Source organism: Anser brachyrhynchus (genome assembly GCF_964034855.1).
Source record: "Anser brachyrhynchus genome assembly, chromosome: 18".
NCBI lineage: Eukaryota > Metazoa > Chordata > Aves > Anseriformes > Anatidae > Anser > Anser brachyrhynchus.
The window spans coordinates 12,644,656-12,665,039 of NC_137711.1; the positions used below are offsets into that span (position 1 = coordinate 12,644,656).

Genomic DNA, 20,384 nt, shown 5'->3' on the forward strand with positions numbered 1-20,384 from the left:
TCATTTAGGGATGTTGTGATTTTTAGCTGTTAAAATTAGAAGACACCTTCTGATCTTCTGTTCTCGTGTTATATAATAGATGCTACAATTCTCAACTCCTTTTTCATTATTAGGGACATATAGAACGTCTTTAGATATCTCACTTTTCAGAGAGATACAGCATCTTTATATATCCATCTGCATCTGTTTCCATGTTCAGACCTTGGAAATCATCTCAAAAGCTCTACACAAGCTGTATTTCAAGAGTTGATATAGTGTCCACATAGTAATCTGAGCTCTGGTAAGTTTTTGGTTTCCTGTTTTCAGGAAAAATACCTCATTTCAGTAGTGATGAGTTTTATGAGTTTTAGTTTTTGGCATAGTTACCTGTTGTTTTTCAAGTACTTCTTTATAAACCTCATAGCATCATAGGGAGAAGATAAATGCTATTACCTGCATTGTATAGTTTGAATTGTTGCAGCACTATATACCAAACAATGTCTTGGATGGATCAGATTGTCACCAGGAAATATGTCATCAGAATCCATAAGTCCTGTATCCAAGTTCCCCAAGTGCCTTAACTGGTCAAGATTCCCTCCTTAATTCTCTTGTCAAATTATTTATAGTAGATATAGCCACATAGTTGGTAAGATATAAAAAATTTCTAATTATATCTGGTCAAATCAAATGACAATTATGTCTTTAGGTAAGTTTGCCAAACAATGCTTTGCCAAAGAAGGTTGGCCAAAAATGCTTTGACCGAAGAAAGAGGAAGAATCTAGAGCATCTGCATACCAGACCCTATAAAATCTCCCTGGGACTACTTTGCCCTGCCCTCACTGAAAGTTTCAAGGTAAGTGTTAGGGTTCTGTAGGACTGCAGAGACTGAGCAGTATCTCTTTATCTTGCATGTCTCATTGCATTCGGATTGCTTCTGATAACCATTTCCAGAAGGGGTTGCTTCTGTCAGCTGGAGTTTTCAATCTTTTTTCCATGGTATATTTCCAATTTAAAATTTCTCTCTGGAGTACAGTGGAACATAAGAAGAAAGTTACCATCCTGTTAATATGCTAGTAACCTATGACTAAGAACCTGTGAAGTCATGACATGCAACACCCTTACAGTGCCTAAATGTTAGGCTAATTAGCTTGAAGTAATTTTGCTATATTCACTCCCCATCTTCTATTTTCAAACCCAACACCAACAAGAAAAGAGACAGATTTGCTTTAGGTTTAGTTTTTCAGTACACCAGTTTCAAAATGGCAACCAAACCACCTGCTCTAATTGAAAAATTATAATCAATATTAAAAATTCTGTTCATGCTTAGAGGACTCAAGTTATTTAGAAGTTGTCTCAGCCTTAAGTGGGATGTTGGTACTTAGATGTTCACATCAAAACTAGCTTTCATAAGCTGTTATTAAAATAACAATATGTTATTGAAATGTTACTAGTTTAAATACCAGAAAGGTAGAAACTGTATGAGATTTCATCACTAGCACAGAAAACTATAGTCTAACTGATGGAAACTGTCTTCTTCTTCCCTCAGAGTCCTCTATTGACGTGCCTTCAATAAAGCGCAGCCATGACCTCTCCGGATTCTGAGATGGCTGTCTTTGGGGAGGCAGCTCCCTACCTCCGAAAGTCAGAAAAGGAAAGAATTGAGGCCCAGAACAAGCCTTTTGATGCCAAGTCATCCGTCTTTGTGGCTCATCCTAAGGAATCCTTTGTAAAAGGGACAATCCAGAGCAGGGAATCAGGGAAGGTCACTGTCCAGACTGAAGCAGGAGAAGTGAGTGAAAAGCAACACTTGAGAACATCAAGTGATTAATTCCCATTCTAAGCACTTAGCTAACATATATCAGTCTTTCTTCCTTGGCAGACTCTGACCGTGAAGGAAGATCAGGTCTTCTCCATGAACCCTCCCAAGTATGATAAAGTCGAGGACATGGCCATGATGACCCACCTCCACGAACCCGCTGTGCTGTACAACCTCAAAGAGCGTTATGCAGCCTGGATGATCTACGTAAGTACCAGCAGCTGCCTTCCTTTGGGTAGCTGGAAGGCCTGCTGTGCCAGGCTGAGCAGAAGCCAATGTGCTGTCTCCCTTCCTTGCAGACTTACTCGGGTCTCTTCTGTGTCACTGTCAACCCCTACAAGTGGCTGCCGGTGTACAACCCGGAGGTGGTGTTGGCCTACCGAGGCAAAAAGCGCCAGGAGGCCCCTCCACACATCTTCTCCATCTCTGACAATGCCTATCAATTCATGTTAAATGGTGAGTACTTGATCTCCCTCCAAATTATATTGTAGTAAGAACTTCAGAAAAAAAAAATATATTTTTTTCATGCAGATATATGTAAAATATTTCAACATATGGAGTCGTGTATGTATCATGTATGTAAGTTTAGTGAACTTGAATACCCATCTTTAAATGAGATCAATGGCACAGAGAGCATACTGGGAGTGTTGTGGAGGGAAGTCTAGATACTTAGTTTTGTAATTGCAGAGTAAAAAGTTTGATGGAAAGCAGAACAAGCAATGCTACAGGAGTGTTAGGGGTGTATCTGAACATAAAGTATAGAATCAAACATTACTAACATACTATCTATGTCAGGAAGTAAGAAAGTATCAGTATAAATTGAAGTTCCAAATCCAAATAAGTATACTATCAGTGCTTTTTACTGCCTTATAACCCCAAGTGATAATGGTGATTGCCAGAGATGAAGGCAGTATTAGGGCCTGTAGTAGTAAGAGGCAGAAGATACAACGGAAAATGGAAGATTGGTAGAATGATTGGCTAAGAAATGGCTTTTACTTCTTAAGTATAAGATCTTAGGCTTACAATGGGTAATTCTTTGGCTCAGTGCACAGTAGGGCAGAAGGAAACAAAATGAACAGTAGGAATTATTTGAAAAAGAGCCAAAATAGCAGTAGTACCATGAGGCTCTATGAAAAAGTGGAACATTCAGATCTTGAATAAAGTAGAGAGTTCTAGTTTTTCCATGTTAGAAAACGATATAGTGGAACTGGAGAAGGTTAAATGAAGGACAAAAGAATGTTCAAAGACATTAAATAAATTAAATAAATTCTTTAAGAATAACAAGTAAGTAGATAAGGACACTGAAGATGGCAAAGAGAAAATGGAGGGTACATATGACAGAAATTTGTAAAATCAAGAGTTGTATAGAAAGTAGGATAAGGATTTACTCTTCTATTCTGCCTTGTAGTAAAGCAACTACAATGCATCAAAACAAACTATCAATAGAGATGTTTAAAAAAAGGCGAAGGGAATAAAAAATCACATAAAATATACTTAAGTTCTGGAAATTCTTTTTCAAAGAAAACATATGTCCTAAAGTTCTATGTTAATTAATAAAGTAAGGAGATGGATTCATGCAATGTCCATTTTAAACCATTACATAAAATTATACCAAACATGGCTCAAGAAATCCTTGAACTCAGGAGGTCCTTTGGTCTGATCTGGGAAGGATTTTGACTCCCCAGAAAGCTTCTATTCATTTTAATTTACATTTTTCAATCACTTTAATCATATTAACATTATATATATATATATATGGTTTGGGTTTTTCTCATATACAGAAACATCATTCATGATTTGAACAGAATCGTCTTAAAAAGAAGCCAGCATTTTTTATCCCAAACCCATATCTCTATCAGTCCAAATCAGATATCATATTTTATTGGGGAGAACTTCAAAAAATCCTGAAAGTGCTAAATTGAAGTGCTAAGTGCTAAATTCCTGACCTTTTATCTGGGAATTGATTATCTAGTGTTCCTGCAACATAAGGAAGCTCCAGTTACGTTCTTTCATAGATTTTGATTTCATTTCAATTCAGGAGCACTGAGAAAATTCTCTGTCTTTTTGCAGACCGTGAGAATCAGTCCATCCTGATCACGTAAGTACACTTCTTGCTCAGTTCCCCACAGGGCCGCTCTATACCGGGGGACCTGCTGCCTGACCACACACTCTCTGCTTCACTGTTTCATTTGGCAGTGGAGAATCTGGTGCAGGGAAGACTGTGAACACAAAGCGTGTCATCCAGTACTTTGCAACAATTGCAGCTAGTGGGGAGAAGAAGAAAGAGGAGCCTGGCAAAATGCAGGTAAATTAACAGATACTGGCTTGAAACAATGCTTTTCTCTGTTCCTCATTTTTGAAAAGAAATAACTAGGAATTATTATTGTCCTTTAGGGAACGCTTGAGGATCAAATCATCAGCGCCAACCCACTGCTGGAGGCATTTGGAAATGCCAAGACTGTGAGGAATGACAACTCCTCACGCTTTGTGAGTTGTAGCTTTGGACAAAATCCCTCCCTCCCATTACAAGACAAGTGATGCATCTAGTGGTATTACACATTAAGATGTCAAAAGAATCCATCCAGGCTGAAGTGGTTCTTTTTCCCCTCAACAGGGCAAATTCATCAGAATCCACTTTGGGGCCACAGGCAAACTGGCTTCTGCTGACATTGAAACTTGTAAGTGACATCCTGGCATGATCACATCCCTTCCTAAATTCCTACCTCCATGTCCTGTCTCATTCCTAACTCTTTCTTCCTGCCTTGCCAGATCTGCTGGAGAAGTCCAGAGTCACTTTCCAGCTCAAGGCAGAAAGAAGCTACCACATTTTTTATCAGGTTACCTCCAACAAGAAGCCAGAGCTAATTGGTAGGAAGGATCATTATATCTTCTTGAGGAAGATTGCTGAGCAGCTGTTCCCTCTACTGTCTAGCCGAAAGAACTAAGCCTGTGTCCTTCCTCTTCCTGCTTTCAGACATGCTTCTCATTACCACCAACCCATATGACTACCACTTTGTGAGTCAAGGTGAGGTCACTGTACCCAGTATCGATGACCAGGAGGAGCTCATGGCTACAGATGTAAGTACTATAATGAAAATATTTTCAATTGTTAACTCTGCTAGGCAATAACTTTACTTCACTGGTTCTACTGCAGAGTGCCATTGACATCCTGGGCTTCACTCCTGATGAAAAGACTGCCATCTACAAGCTGACAGGGGCTGTCATGCACTATGGGAACTTGAAGTTCAAGCAGAAACAACGAGAGGAGCAGGCAGAGCCAGATGGCACAGAAGGTCCCTAGCAACTCTTCTCCTAATAAAAAAAATAAATAAATTTGGAAAGATACCTTTTTAGTCAGGAGAAAAGCCATAAATCAATGAAGTGAAAAGTAAGGAATGCTTATTTTAGTGTCCATGAAACTGTGAAGCTGATTCGCTGATCTCTGACCTATTTTATTGAATGACACTCCTTCCTTTTCCATGGGCTAGTTTCATGCATTTTTCCATTTTTCCATTTAGCATGCAGAGCTTTTTGGCAAGCCTTTTCAAAATTCATCTTTCCTGTGTTCGTAAAGAGGCTCTAGAATCAGCTCTGGAACACACATGCTTCTATTGGCACACAGACTGTGGCCTGTTCAAATATAAGTGCTTTCTTAGAGTTTGACTAAACTGCCAAGCTGTAATCTTCATGTACTTTTAAAGTTACAGTTATTTGAAGTGTATAAGTTTATTAGTTTATAGTTATTTTAGTTTATAAGCTTTGTGAAAATATTCAAGGATACATTTCTTACTGATAGCTACTTTCAAAAGATACCATCAGCTTTCACAGCTTTCCTTCATGGGGTATATACTCCCTGTGATATTAGATGAAAAGATTTGCAGTTCAAGAATTTTAAACATTGGAGTCATTTCTGAGAGACTTCCCCATTTATAAAATTCCAGTCATCCTTAAATGATTTTTTTCACGCATCTCTTGTCTTTCAGTTGCTGACAAGGCTGCCTACCTGATGGGCCTGAACTCAGCTGACCTGCTCAAAGCCCTGTGCTTCCCCCGAGTCAAAGTTGGAAATGAATTTGTGACAAAAGGTCAAACTGTGGAGCAGGTAAAACAATTGGTTACTAGACACGTGGTTATAGCTCAGAACATCTCTTTATAGGTTAATCTTTTTAAAAAATTCTCTGTGCAGTAATATTTCCCCTTTGCTTTAGGTGCACAATGCTGTAGGTGCTCTAGCAAAGGCTGTCTATGAGAGGATGTTCTTGTGGATGGTTGTTCGCATCAACCAACAGCTGGATACAAAGCAACCCAGACAGTACTTCATTGGTGTCCTGGACATCGCTGGCTTTGAGATCTTTGATGTAAGGACCAAGAATTTCACAGCAGCTTCATAGTAGGGAAAATGTGTGTTAACAAAATTCTGAAAGATTTTTTTTAAAACAGTCAGAGACATAATACAGTTGTGTTCTTTCCTTTTGTAAAAATACTATGATCAAGAGGTCTCACAGTTAAAGAAATTTTCAACCTTTTTGAAGAATTAGATCTTAATTGGAAAGCAACTACTAACTCAGCATGCAAGAATATTAAGCTTAAAAAAAAAAAAAGGAAAGAAATCTGTGACAAAGTTACATGGGTCAAAGGTGAGGAAATTATTGAAAGAGATTAGGAAGTGCTTATGTAGTTATTGAAAGAACCACAAAACCTTCTGTACCAGAGGACGGAAACATCTACAGACACCAAGTCAAGAGCAGAAAAATATTTCAATAGCAAACTGAGACTGTCTTCATGATTGGTTGGAGTAGAGTCTACTAATAAATTTGTCTAATAGGAGAAATTGTTCTGAAAATGATTTACCGAAATATGCCTTAGAGTTAAGAAATTCCAAAGAGTTAAGGGATAATTATCATTGTTAAAGAATACATATTGTATTCATAAAAGAATGATAACAGAGAAAAAATATGTTAATTATATATTAGAAGTCTCTTTTTATCTTCAGAATTCAAGTACAGTCTCATCGAAGGATTGTTGGGAGAACAGACAGGGAGGGGAACTTGTATTTGTCTGAAGAGACATAAGGTGAATTATAACTGCACAGGAAAAAGTCTTGTGATTGCTGCACCTTGAAAATGTTATATCTTTTTTTTGCATTTGGCAGTTCAACAGCTTTGAGCAGCTGTGCATCAACTTCACCAATGAGAAACTGCAGCAGTTTTTCAACCACCACATGTTTGTGCTGGAGCAGGAGGAGTACAAGAAGGAAGGGATTGAATGGACATTCATTGACTTTGGGATGGACCTGGCTGCCTGCATTGAGTTGATTGAGAAGGTATCCTTCCTGTACAGGTGTATTAATGCTAGAATTCTGTTGTTATTTAGGGATACATAAAGAAAAGACGTATGATAAATTAAAATATTACATTTCAGTTATAAAGCTGCTCCGTATTTTTGTAATCTGTAATGTTGCTTGCAAGGGTTAAAAGCACTTCCACAAGCAACAAAGAAACACCAGCTGTGAAAAACAATGAATTTAGCTAATTTTCTCTGACTTACTGTCATGAAATGTACAGAAACAGCCTTCTCTTTTGATTTGTTTGGCAGTTTTCTGTCCTAATTCCAGACTCTTTCTAACCAAGTGTTGTCTCCTTTCTAATCTTTTTCTCCCTCCTGCCTGTTGTAATGGCAGCCCATGGGCATCTTTTCCATTCTGGAAGAGGAGTGCATGTTCCCCAAGGCAACTGACACCTCTTTCAAGAACAAGCTCTATGACCAGCATCTGGGCAAGTCCAGCAATTTCCAGAAGCCCAAGCCTACCAAAGGCAAGACTGAGGCCCACTTCTCCCTGATACACTATGCTGGCACAGTGGACTACAACATCACTGGCTGGCTTGAGAAGAACAAGGACCCCCTGAACGAAACTGTCATTGGGTTATACCAGAAGTCTTCACTGAAAACATTGGCCTTACTGTTTGCCAACTATGGTGGACCAGATTCAGGTCAGCTCTGTGGAATTCTTTTCAACATGGGACAATTCTGAAGGGAAATAAAAACGGAAAAAATTGTTTAAAGCCTGTTTTCTATTATATAATTTATAATACTCAATGTCAATATTTTCATATAGTTTTCCTTTTCTTTCATTTTCAGAGTCTGGTGGCAAAAAAGGTGGCAAGAAGAAGGGTTCCTCTTTCCAGACTGTCTCAGCTCTTTTTCGTGTAAGTACACGTGTCCTCACTTTGTCTTTTCTTACTTGAAGAAAGAGAACTTAAAATGTGAAAAGTGAAGTTGTACCCTCTTGAAGTCCTACAGCTGAAGATCCACTTACTACTATAGATCCATTTATTTCCATTTAAATGATGGAGCGATTTTTTTTTTTCCATGTGGAATAATTTTCTGTCATTAAGATAACAAAATGAAAACTCTTTCAAAATATTTGTCATGCAGATCTTCTTTCATACAGCTTTATTTGTAGGTTAATTATGAAGCTGTAACATAGCATCTTCTTCCAGCAATTGCACAAAATTCAGAGTGTTTTCCCAAATGGGGGTTTTAGACTTCTGAATATTTTCAGCGCTGCTACCATGCAACATTTGTGAATAATGGAACAGTTCTGAAAAACAGAGAGGGTAACTTTAAGTTTGGCAGAGGGTAACTTTAAGTTTATTGCATGTAAAAGCCTAACCAATATATTGATGCAGGAGAGCAGGCACAGGAGATTGTTCATTGTGTTCAGAGCAATGAGTCTTAGGGTATCAAATGAGGTATATCCCAGGTTTTGTAATAAATAAATTACGATGACAAAATAACAAAATTATATTTCCTTTTAGTAGCAATGCCCAATAGTCAAAGACTAGTGAAAGCTTTTGTGCATGAATATGGAAATTTTACAATCTATGATTAACTCCTTTCCATAGTTGAAATACAGGGAACTTCAGGGATGCAGATTTCTCATTTGTTGATTTAAACTTTACCTTGAAATCTCACAGGAGAATTTAAACAAGTTGATGACAAATCTACGTAGCACTCACCCCCATTTTGTACGCTGCATCATCCCAAATGAAACAAAAACACCTGGTAAGTGGATCCAACAGGGTGAAAACTTGAGCCACAGAAGCTCTTCTCCTGAGTAGCAAACAATGGGGTAATAACTAATGGTGGTGTTTGTTAGGTGCTATGGAACATGAGCTGGTGCTGCACCAGCTGCGGTGTAATGGTGTGCTGGAAGGGATCAGGATTTGCAGGAAAGGATTCCCCAGCAGAGTCCTGTATGCTGACTTCAAACAGAGGTAAGAGTAAAGGAGGAGCTGTTGACTCACTCAGTTGTAGAGAAGCCTTGCAGAGAGATCTTGACAGATTAGAATGCTGGACAATCAAGAACCATATGAAATTTAACAAATTCAAGTGCCAGATTCTGCACCTGGGAAGGGGAAACCCTGGATATACGTACATACTGGGGGACAAGAGGCTGTAGAGCAGTCCCACTGAAAGGCATCTGGTGGTTTTGGCCAATGGCAAGTTGAATATGGTTCAATAGTGTGCCCTGGCAGCCAAAAGGGCCAAATATATCCTGGGGTGCCTCAGGCACAGTGTTGCTAACCAGTCAAGGGAACTGATTGTCCCACTCTACTCTGTGCCAAGGCAGCCTCACCTCGACTACTGTGTGCAGTTTTATGCATCACTATATAAGAAGGATATAAAACTGTCCAAAGGAGAGCTACAAATGTGGTGAAGGGTTTAGAGGGGAAGACATATGAGGAGCGGCTGAGGTCCCTTGGTTTATTCAGCCTGGAGAAGAGGAGACTAAAGGGGGGACACCACTGCAGCCTGCAGCTTCCGTGCGAGGGGAGTGGAGGGGCAGGTGCTGATGTCTTCTCTCTGGTGACAGTAACTGCATGGAGCTGTGACAGGGGAAGGTCAGGCTGTGTGTTAGGAACAGGTTCTTCACATAGAGTGTCATCAGGCACTGGAACAGGCTCCCTAGGGAACTGGTCAGAGCACCAAGCCTGACAGAATTCAATAAATATATGGACAATGATGTCAGACATAGAGTTTGATTTTTAGGTAGTTCTGTGTGGAGCCAGGAGCTGGACTCAATGATCCTTATGGGTCCCTTCCAGCTTGGAGTATTCTTGTTTGATCTGGTCTGGTCTGCCTTGCTGCCCAATCTTTTCCTGTTCCACGCCTTCTATATCCTAAACTACTTTAAGTGCCATATTTAATACACCATTTAGTGCATACACTCTGTAATCAAATCTAACTATCACATTACAGTAGTGTACTACTGGAAAATGATGAGGTAACTAACAATAAGGTTTCCTTCACAAATCCACTTCAAAAATTGAACAAAAATACATGTTTCTACCCAGTGTGCACAGAATGCCTCTAAAATGTTTTTCAGAGGTCTGTTGCTGGAAATGAGATTACTTCAGTTATGTAGTCAGCTGTTGCTGGAAACTATCTGATGAGAGTAGTTACTGAGAATAGCCAGAGTATCCTAACATGCCTAAATATTACAATAAAGTACTGAGTGGAAATTTAAAAATGTTTCAGTATCAGTTCATGATGAGAAGTACCAGTATCAGTTCATGGGTAAGAATCAGGATTCCCTTAGACTCTGAGTTAACAGTATGGAAATGTCACTTACGCTGTCCTGAAAGGGGGGATTGTCCCTAATACTCAACTGGAGAGTCAGCTATTGCTGAGAAGTCTGTGGGATTTATTTGCAGTAGTGGTATTGGCAATAGTTTTTTCTTCATGTTCTGTTTTCTCCTACAGATACAGAGTGCTTAACATAAGTGCTATCCCAGAGGGACAGTTCATGGACAGCAAGAAGGCTTCAGAGAAGCTCCTTGGGTCCATCGATGTGGACCACACTCAGTACAGATTTGGTCACACCAAGGTAGAAACAAGTCCTGCACTCAAAGACTATGTACCTCCGCTACCCATGACCTGAGACTGATGTGCTACAATGCTTCATTTTTTTTAAGGTGTTCTTCAAAGCTGGGCTAATAGGTCTTCTGGAGGAGATGAGAGATGAGAAGCTAGCAGAGATTATGACCAGGACGCAGGCCAGATCCAGGGGCTTCCTGATGAGAGTGGAGTATCGGAAAATGGTGGAGAGGAGGTAGACATTTATCATAAATGTGCCTTATTCACATGGTACTTCACCAAATGGGTGTTAAATTACAAATCTTGGGTATGTTATTAACATGGGGGATTTGATTACAGGGATGCCATCTTCTGCATCCAGTACAACGTTCGTGCATTCATGAATGTCAAGCACTGGCCCTGGATGAAGCTGTTCTTCAAAATCAAGCCCTTGCTGAAGAGTGCAGAATCTGAGAAGGAGATGGCCAACATGAAACAAGAGTTTGAGAAAACCAAGGAAGAACTTGCAAAGTCTGAGGCAAAGAGGAAAGAACTGGAGGAGAAAATGGTGACCCTGTTGCAGGAAAAAAATGACCTTCAGCTCCAAGTGCAGGCAGTGAGTGTCACCATTTATTTGTCCCTGTTTTTTTTTCTTTTTTAATCTTCTTTTTGTTTGTTTGTTTGTCTGTTTGTTTGCTTTTCCAAGCAGAGACTTACAGGAAGCTGACTAAATTGCAATAGAAAAAAAGTCACACACTCAAAGTTACTCTAAAGTTGAGTAACTGTGAACACTGCCAGGGGCACAGCAAGTTCCCTGTCAGTCAGTGAGGATAAATGTAAGTGCCAAATGAGACTCAGCAGCCCTGATGTCCTGAGGAAAGAGCCAAGTAGCGCTAGCCAACAGGTTATATGCAGCAGACACCTTTGTGTGACCTGGAAGGGAAGCATCTCCATCTGTGTACTGTCAAAGCTCTGTGCCTACTTAACATTGTAAAGGCAACCTTGAGAAGGACCCAGTTGTCCTGAACACAGATACACTATAAGGCTAGATTACCTTCACACACACAGATCCTTGGTGTTCAACTTCAATCAGGAACAGGCAGTTTCTTAAATCCAAGCAAAACACTACTTTCTTCACTGTATTATTCCCACAAATCGAAAAACCTTGGCTACCCAAATATGATAATGATCATGGTGAGTCAATTATAAAATAGAGGCTATTGAATACGGAGTCTGTGAGGGAAAAAGGCTCCAAATCTACGGCCTTGCTGAGAGTTGTCACTGTTCTGTCATGCTGAAGCATGTATGACGTATTCTCATAACTACCACCTCTGTGAGCCATTTTAAAGAAAGAAAGAAAGAAAGAAAGAAAGAAAGAAAGAAAGAAAGAAACAAACAAACAAACAAACAAAGAAACAAACAAAAAAAGGAATTACCATTGATGTCAGATGGCAAGGCTTCCACATTTTAACATGTGCCTACTTACAGATACACAACAGAAATTTCAAAATGTTATAACCCACAAAAACCTCTGTCTCCCCATCAGGAAGCAGACAGCTTGGCTGATGCCGAGGAAAGGTGTGACCAGCTCATCAAAACCAAAATCCAACTGGAAGCCAAAATTAAGGAGGTGACAGAACGGGCCGAGGATGAGGAAGAAATCAATGCTGAGCTGACAGCCAAGAAGAGGAAACTGGAGGATGAATGTTCAGAGCTGAAGAAAGATATTGATGACCTGGAGTTAACCTTGGCTAAAGTTGAGAAGGAAAAACATGCCACTGAAAACAAGGTACACACATGGAGAGTCACAGAAAGGAAGAAGGGATAGATACCTTCCATATTAGGCTGGTATCCCTAGAAAGGGGCTAGGTTTGGAAGATGACAAGAGCATCGCAGCTGGACAGCTGTGAAGCTCAAATAAAAAGCAAGCTCCTGGCTAAGCACTGCAAATGAAAATGCCACTACACAAGAAGTCAAGTCTTATACATGGTATTCTGGTGCTTGCTTACAACATGCAGGTGAAAAACCTCACAGAGGAGATGGCAGCCCTGGATGAGACCATAGCCAAGCTGACAAAAGAGAAGAAAGCCCTCCAAGAGGCCCACCAGCAGACACTGGATGACCTGCAGGTTGAGGAGGACAAGGTCAATACGCTGAGCAAAGCAAAAACCAAGCTGGAGCAGCAAGTGGATGATGTAAGCACAAATGCATATGGCAATTACAGGATGCTTGTGGAGATAAATAGGGCTGGCAGAGTACTGATGCTCTTTCTGTTTAGCTGGAAGGGTCCCTGGAGCAAGAGAAGAAACTGCGCATGGACCTTGAAAGGGCTAAGAGGAAACTTGAGGGAGACCTGAAGCTGGCCCAAGATACCATAATGGATTTGGAAAATGACAAGCAGCAGCTGGATGAGAAACTGAAAAAGTAAGTGTGGTTGTGAGACACCTGAGTGTGGGTCAGGTGCATTTATTAGGTAGTTTTATTCAGGTGTTAACACTGTGATTCTGTATGCTTTGTGCAAAGGAAAGACTTTGAAATCAGCCAGATCCAGAGCAAAATTGAGGATGAGCAAGCCCTGGGCATGCAATTGCAGAAGAAGATCAAGGAGCTGCAGGCAAGCCTCTGGTCCTTCCCTTCCGCCCTTCAGAAGGACATCAGTACAAGGAGGGCATGGGTGTGAAGGGTCTCGCATTTTCCCCAGGCCCGTATCGAGGAACTGGAGGAGGAAATTGAGGCAGAGCGAACCTCTCGGGCAAAAGCAGAGAAGCACCGTGCTGACCTCTCCAGGGAACTGGAGGAGATCAGCGAGCGCCTGGAAGAAGCAGGAGGGGCTACAGCAGCTCAGGTTGAGATGAACAAGAAGCGTGAGGCAGAATTTCAGAAGATGCGCCGCGACCTCGAAGAGGCCACGCTGCAGCACGAAGCCACAGCTGCCGCCCTGCGGAAGAAGCACGCAGACAGCACAGCTGAGCTTGGGGAGCAGATCGACAACCTGCAACGAGTCAAGCAGAAGCTGGAGAAGGAGAAGAGTGAGCTGAAGATGGAGATAGATGACTTGGCCAGTAACATGGAGTCTGTCTCCAAAGCCAAGGTAAAGAATTGCAGTAGAATTCACAGGGCCAAGGTACAGCACATAGCCTGAATCTACTAGTCACACTCTCATATAAGAATCCTGCTGTGAGAATTAGACAGCGTGCAGGTGTTCATTTCCTCTCCTTCCTTGTTTTTGATACCTAGGCAAATCTGGAGAAGATGTGCCGCACTCTGGAAGACCAGCTGAGTGAGATCAAAACTAAGGAGGAGCAGAATCAGCGCATGATCAATGACCTCAATACTCAGAGAGCTCGTCTGCAGACAGAAACAGGTGAGACATCCCCAGTCCTGAGGTGCAATGGCAGAACCTGAAAATCAGGAGGATACACCGTGGTGCAAAGCAAGAATTGGGCTAACGTCTCAAAGCAACCCCAGATTACAGGGCTTTACAGTGTTCTCCAGGGCTAAGTATTGGGGACAGTTTTGTTTAACATTTTGATCAACAATCTTGGTTGAGGGGACTGAGTGCACGCTCAGTTATTTTGCAGACAACACCAAGCTGGACAGGAATGTTGATCTGCTTGAGGATAGGAAGGCTCTGCAGAGCGATCTGGGTAGGCAAGATCAATGGGCTTCAACCAGTTTTATGGTATTCAGCAAAGCTAAGTGCTGGGTGCTGCATTTGGGTCACAACAACCAAGTGCAGCAATATAGGCTTGGGAAAGAGTGTCTGGAAAGCTGCTCAGCAGAAAAGTATCTGGGGGTGCTTGTCCACAGCTGTCTTACCATGAGCCAGCAGTGTGCCCAGGTGGGCACCAATGTCATCCTGTCCTGTATCAGAAACAGTGTGGCCAGCTGGTCTAGGGAAGCGATTGTCCCTGTGTATTTGGCACTGGTGAGACCACACCTCAGATACTGTGTTCAGATTTGGGCCACTCACTGCAAAGAACATACTGAGTTCCTGGAATATGAAGAGCAAAGAAGCTGGTGAAGGGACTGGAAAGCAAGACATGCAAGACATGTGAGGAGCCGCTGAGGGAGCTGGGTTTGGTTAGTCTTGAGAAAGGGGGATGAAGGGAGACCTCACGGCTTTCTAGAACTGCCTGAAAGTTGGTTGTAGCAAGGTGGGTGCTGGTTTCTTTCCTCACGTGACAAGTGATAGGACATGAGGAAATAGCATCAAGTTGCATCAGGGGAGGTTTAGATTAGGTGTCAGGAGGAATTTCTCTGTGGAAGGAGTGGTTAGGCACTGGAACAGGCTGCCTAGGGAAGTAGCAGAGTCTCCATTCCTGGAGATATTTAAGAGATGAATGGATGTGATGCTCAGGAAAATGTTTAGTAGTGAACTTGGTAGTTCACTATAGTGTTACATCATGGTTGGACTTGATGATCTGATGGGTTTTTCTAAATGATTCTATGATTCTACTGTTAGTGTAACTTTATTTATTTATTTATTTTTCACTTGCCAGGTGAATATTCACGCCAGGTGGAAGAAAAGGATGCTTTGATTTCTCAGCTGTCTAGGGGCAAGCAGGGATTTACCCAACAGATTGAGGAACTGAAGAGACATCTAGAGGAAGAAATAAAGGTCTGGAAGTACCCTACTTCCTGCAAGCCACATCACCCAGAAATGCATGAGTTATACTCATCACAACACACAGGGAAGGAACCGTAGTGATTTTGATGCTAGAGGAAGTCATCCACAAGCCCTTAATGAGATTCTGATGCCCTCCAAGACAGCATGCACACACATCTGTAGGCACGTTTACAGAAACAAGGGATTAGTGTCCCCTGGCCACCTTTCACTAACAAATCCTAATCCTCTAGCACACATTTATGAGGGATTCATCATCTCCCAGCTATACATTTTTCTCATCAGAGTTTACCCACCCTTTCCCTGGGGCAGTTCTCCTGTGCATGACAATTTCACTGTCAAGATGCATCTCAAGATGTGTATCCAGGTTACTAATCCCAGTGTCCCCACAGGCCAAGAACGCCTTGGCCCACGCCTTACAGTCTGCTCGCCATGACTGTGACTTGCTCCGGGAACAGTATGACGAGGAGCAGGAAGCCAAGGGAGAGCTGCAGCGTGCCCTGTCCAAAGCCAACAGCGAAGTGGCCCAGTGGAGAACCAAATATGAGACGGATGCTATTCAGCGCACGGAGGAGCTGGAGGAGGCCAAGTATGTGGGAAGTGGGATGTTGAATGGGTGGAGAAGTCTGAGACTGCTAAGGGTATTTGGAAGGAGTCTTTGAGGATGGGTCAAGATAGGGATGGGATGAAGGCATCAATATACTCTCTTTGTGGTAGAGGGCAGAGAGGGAGAAAGATGAAAAGCGTGCTGTGGAAAAAGTTCAGACTGGAAGGACAAACTTGCCCTTAGGGTGTTAGAAGAGCTAAGACAGTCTGAATACTCAATTGGTGCTAGGGCAGAGACGCGATAGGCCCTTTAGGCTGCATGCTGCCTTGGACAGAATAAATACTGTGGACAGCTCAAGGAACTAAGTCCCCTAAGCAGGCAAGTGCCCTCTTGTGAATCTTATAAAATTGGCTACCCTTTACTCTCTAACCTGAAGCCGTGATCATCTCCTCCCAGAAAGAAGCTGGCACAGCGCCTGCAGGATGCAGAAGAACACGTTGAAGCTGTCAATGCCAAATGTGCTTCCCTGGAAAAGACAAAACAGAGGCTGCAGAACGAGGTGGAAGACCTGATGATTGACGTGGAGCGAACAAATGCTGCCTGCGCAGCTCTGGACAAGAAGCAGAAGAACTTTGACAAGGTATTCTGGCCCCTGGCCCTGTGCTTCCTGGGCAGAGCATCCCTTCACAATTGCCACATCCATACTCACACCCTGTTGATCTGCCCAGATCCTGGCAGAGTGGAAGCAGAAGTACGAGGAAACACAGGCTGAGCTGGAAGCTTCCCAGAAGGAGTCTCGCTCTCTCAGCACGGAGCTGTTTAAGATGAAGAATGCCTATGAGGAGTCCCTGGACCACCTGGAAACGCTGAAGCGTGAGAACAAGAACTTGCAGCGTAAGTCCGTGGCTTTCTGCTGCTGGCCGGGCTTTCCCCCAAGCTTGTCTACCCACCACTCCACACGGGTGTGTGCCTGCAGTGATGAGAAGAGACCTGTCACCCTGGTGTGTGAGGGCCCTTCCCTTTATGCCCTATGTCTGACCATGCCTTGTTTCACCCTTCCCTACAGAGGAGATTTCTGACCTCACGGAGCAGATTGCAGAGGGAGGAAAGGCGATCCACGAGCTGGAGAAAGTCAAGAAGCAGATTGAGCAGGAGAAATCTGAAATCCAAGCCTCCCTGGAGGAAGCTGAGGTACGAAGTGCTAATGAGTGGTGTCCAGACTGAAAGAATGGGAACAGAAATCTGCAGACGTGGCAAGAAAGCCAAACTGTATTTCATGTGGTATCGTATTAGAGATTACTTAGAAAGCAAGCCACAGTTTTATTCACTGTTCCTACTAACTTGTCCAGGCCTCCCTAGAACATGAAGAGGGGAAAATCCTGCGCCTCCAGCTGGAGCTCAACCAGGTCAAGTCTGAGATTGACAGGAAGATAGCAGAGAAAGATGAGGAAATCGACCAGCTGAAGAGAAATCACCTCAGAATTGTGGAGTCCATGCAAAGCACCCTGGATGCTGAGATCAGGAGCAGGAATGAAGCCCTGCGGCTGAAGAAGAAGATGGAGGGAGACCTGAATGAAATGGAGATCCAGCTGAGCCATGCCAACCGTGTGGCTGCAGAGGCACAAAAGAACCTGAGAAACACACAGGCAGTGCTAAAGGTATAAACCAAAGTATGTGCACGTAGGCATCTATCTTGCCTCATGTTACACCAACATCATAACTGTACAAATAATTTATTAAAAGAGCAGGGAATGTCTCTGATGTCTCTGTCCAACAGTGCTGCAGCGATCAGCCACCTCATAATCTCTCTTTCCCCTCTTACAGGATACTCAAATACACTTGGATGATGCTCTCAGGACGCAGGAAGACCTGAAAGAACAGGTGGCCATGGTGGAGCGCAGAGCAAACCTCTTACAGGCTGAAGTTGAGGAGCTGCGGGCAGCCCTGGAGCAGACGGAGCGGTCAAGGAAAGTGGCTGAGCAGGAGCTTCTGGATGCAAGCGAGCGCGTGCAGCTCCTCCATACCCAGGTCGGATACTTTGCTGGAAATGAATCCCGCCCACAGGAGATAACATAGAATGAGATTGCTATGTATCTTGCTTGTTGCTATGCATCTTACCGTGTACGTATTTGAAGAGCAAAGCTGTGACATGACCAGTCCAGCCAGGCACACGTCTGGTTTGCCGCTAGGGCCCTAAAGAGGACCTTTGAATTAAAGACTTGCATAAACATTACTCTCACTCTCAACTCTTGATGTGGAGGTGTTAGATCTGACAGTACAAATCCTATCCTTCTTGTTGCACAGAACACCAGCTTGATCAACACCAAGAAGAAGCTGGAAACAGACATCGTGCAAATTCAGGGTGAAATGGAGGAGACAATCCAGGAAGCCCGCAATGCTGAAGAGAAGGCCAAGAAGGCCATCACAGATGTGAGTTGGGGCACTCTGTCACTGAGGATGGTGGATGTATCCTCCCCCAAAATGTCTTCGGCCCTAACCTGGCTTTGCTGCTTTGCCTCTCCAGGCGGCCATGATGGCGGAAGAGCTGAAGAAGGAACAGGACACCAGTGCCCACCTAGAGAGAATGAAGAAGAACCTGGACGTGACGGTGAAAGACCTGCAGCACCGTCTGGATGAGGCTGAGCAGCTGGCTCTGAAGGGAGGCAAGAAGCAAATCCAGAAGCTGGAGGCCAGGGTGCGTAGGGATGGTATTTGTGCACAAGTGAGCATGTCATAAAGGGAGCCACCTGGAAAGCTCCAATGGGCTTCTCATTGCAGGTGCGGGAGCTGGAAGGGGAGGTAGATGCTGAGCAGAAGCGCAGTGCTGAAGCCGTGAAGGGTGTGCGCAAGTACGAGAGGAGGGTGAAGGAGCTAACCTACCAGGTAAGGCAGAAGGTGTCTTTGTGCTGACGCACCCTTCTCACAGAAAGCCAAAGCATTTTTCCGTGAACTCCAAGAGGACATGTTTTCTGGTGCTGTGGGGAAACCAACTCTCTCTCTTTCCTGCTTACCAACCACTCTAGTCTGAGGAAGACCGGAAGAACATTCTCAGGCTCCAGGATCTGGTGGACAAGCTGCAGATGAAGGTGAAATCCTACAAGAGACAAGCTGAGGAGGCTGTAAGTATTGCTTGGAGAGTGGCCATGAGCACCCTTCCATCGGGGCAGCACAGTCATTGAGATGAGCACGAATACAAGGAAAGAGGCATGAAAGTAACTCCAAAGACACAACAGTCTTGGCCATGTGGTTCATTCCCGTGTCAGCAGGCCTCGCCTTCTTCTGGCCATGCTGCACTCAGGGATGAACCAAGGGTTATTCTGCCGCCTGTTTGATTCAGGAAGTCAGACCAAAATTCCTGAGGGCCTCGTCCATTGACTGAGAAGCTCATGAATCTCTGACGCTGGTAACAGCACAGGGTTTCTGAGTCTTTCTCAACCTAATAAACCACAGGGAAAATTGGGCACCGAGTAGTGGGAGAATAAGCACACAAAATGAGAAGGCCACGTGACAGAATTGCTCCTCAAGAGTGACAGAGTACAGGTGCAGCTTGCAACAGAGGGGTCCTGAATAAGGGAGGATGATGAGCTCTTTGAGAGGGTTCTGGGTCAGCAGTGGTAGGTAGGAGACAGGAGGTCTGTGCTTTCTCCGCGTAATCACCAGAGCCCCTCAAGGCCCAGACGCATGAGGAGTGAAACCCCTGCCCCGGGCTCTTCACCACCAACTCCCTCTCCCCACACAGGAGGAGCTGTCCAATGTCAACCTCTCCAAATTCCGCAAGATCCAGCACGAGCTGGAGGAAGCCGAGGAGCGGGCTGACATTGCAGAGTCACAGGTCAACAAGCTCCGAGCAAAGAGCCGGGAGTTTCATGGCAAGAAGATAGAAGAGGAAGAGTGAGGATGTCGTGTGGCAGCAAAGTGGCCTGAGGGATGCACAAAATGTGAACCCTCTGTCACTTCTTCCATAACTGGGATTTGTAGCCCCCTGCATACATAAGGAATAAAGTCTGTAGATTACTTCACATACCCACCATGAGCATTAGTTCTCATCTGCTTCTCTTTTTACTGGTTAGGTCTCTATCATCATTTGTTTTTGGGCACAGCTTTGGTTATAGCCTCTGTATACCAACATCACGGTACAGCTTTCTGTCACCTAGTTCCCAATGGCTCATCCCTTCTATATCACTTAATGACTGGGGCAAGATTGCAAGTGGCAATTCAAAGGCAGAGAAATCGCAATAGTAGTTCCTGATAGTGACTTCTTCCAGTTCAGCCTGCTTATGTGATGACGTTGCCAGACAGACAAATGCTTATGCTATGAAAGGCCCTGACCGTCACAAATGGGTGCTGGCGCCTAAACCGCCTGTTGAGAATGGACCTGTGTGAATGCTACCTCTCAGGCCATGCCCAGGAATTCCTAAGGGAGGGCTAGCTCGAGGGCTATCCCCGATCAGGCTCCTAGTTGAGGCAGCCTTGTTATACAAGAAAGAAATCCACCCGTCAGTCTGTGTGTGTGAGGACCGTGTCTGCCAATGTATTGGTCTTTCTCCTCTGGAACT

General features: G+C 43.5%; 1 protein-coding gene and 1 long non-coding RNA gene across 2 annotated transcripts in view; one reads left to right on the top strand and one right to left on the bottom strand.

Annotated features, from left to right (window-relative positions):
* Positions 1–1,561: 1,561 nt before the first annotated feature.
* Positions 1,562–20,069, top strand: LOC308180155 (myosin heavy chain, skeletal muscle, adult-like; the record flags this gene model as incomplete). The annotated part of the gene is made up of 38 exons (XM_080561349.1): positions 1,562–1,768; positions 1,859–2,002; positions 2,095–2,251; positions 3,866–3,893; positions 3,992–4,100; positions 4,190–4,282; positions 4,410–4,473; positions 4,565–4,663; positions 4,770–4,873; positions 4,950–5,088; positions 5,779–5,897; positions 6,004–6,153; positions 6,948–7,118; positions 7,476–7,785; positions 7,934–8,001; positions 8,773–8,860; positions 8,955–9,072; positions 10,562–10,685; positions 10,774–10,910; positions 11,015–11,270; positions 12,201–12,443; positions 12,673–12,849; positions 12,933–13,078; positions 13,178–13,268; positions 13,356–13,745; positions 13,892–14,018; positions 15,157–15,275; positions 15,674–15,870; positions 16,285–16,468; positions 16,557–16,722; positions 16,895–17,019; positions 17,178–17,486; positions 17,653–17,856; positions 18,133–18,258; positions 18,353–18,523; positions 18,607–18,711; positions 18,852–18,947; positions 19,568–20,069. 38 exons carry the CDS (start codon positions 1,562–1,564, stop codon positions 19,721–19,723), a joined length of 5,817 nt encoding a protein of 1,938 aa, XP_080417475.1. The 3' UTR covers positions 19,724–20,069.
* LOC308180161 overlaps positions 8,219–20,384 on the bottom strand; it is a 49,016-nt gene continuing 36,850 nt past the window's right edge. Inside the window, exon 6 of the long non-coding RNA XR_013940783.1 lies at positions 8,219–8,396. This is a non-coding gene — a long non-coding RNA (uncharacterized lncRNA). The remainder of the gene's footprint in view (positions 8,397–20,384) is intronic.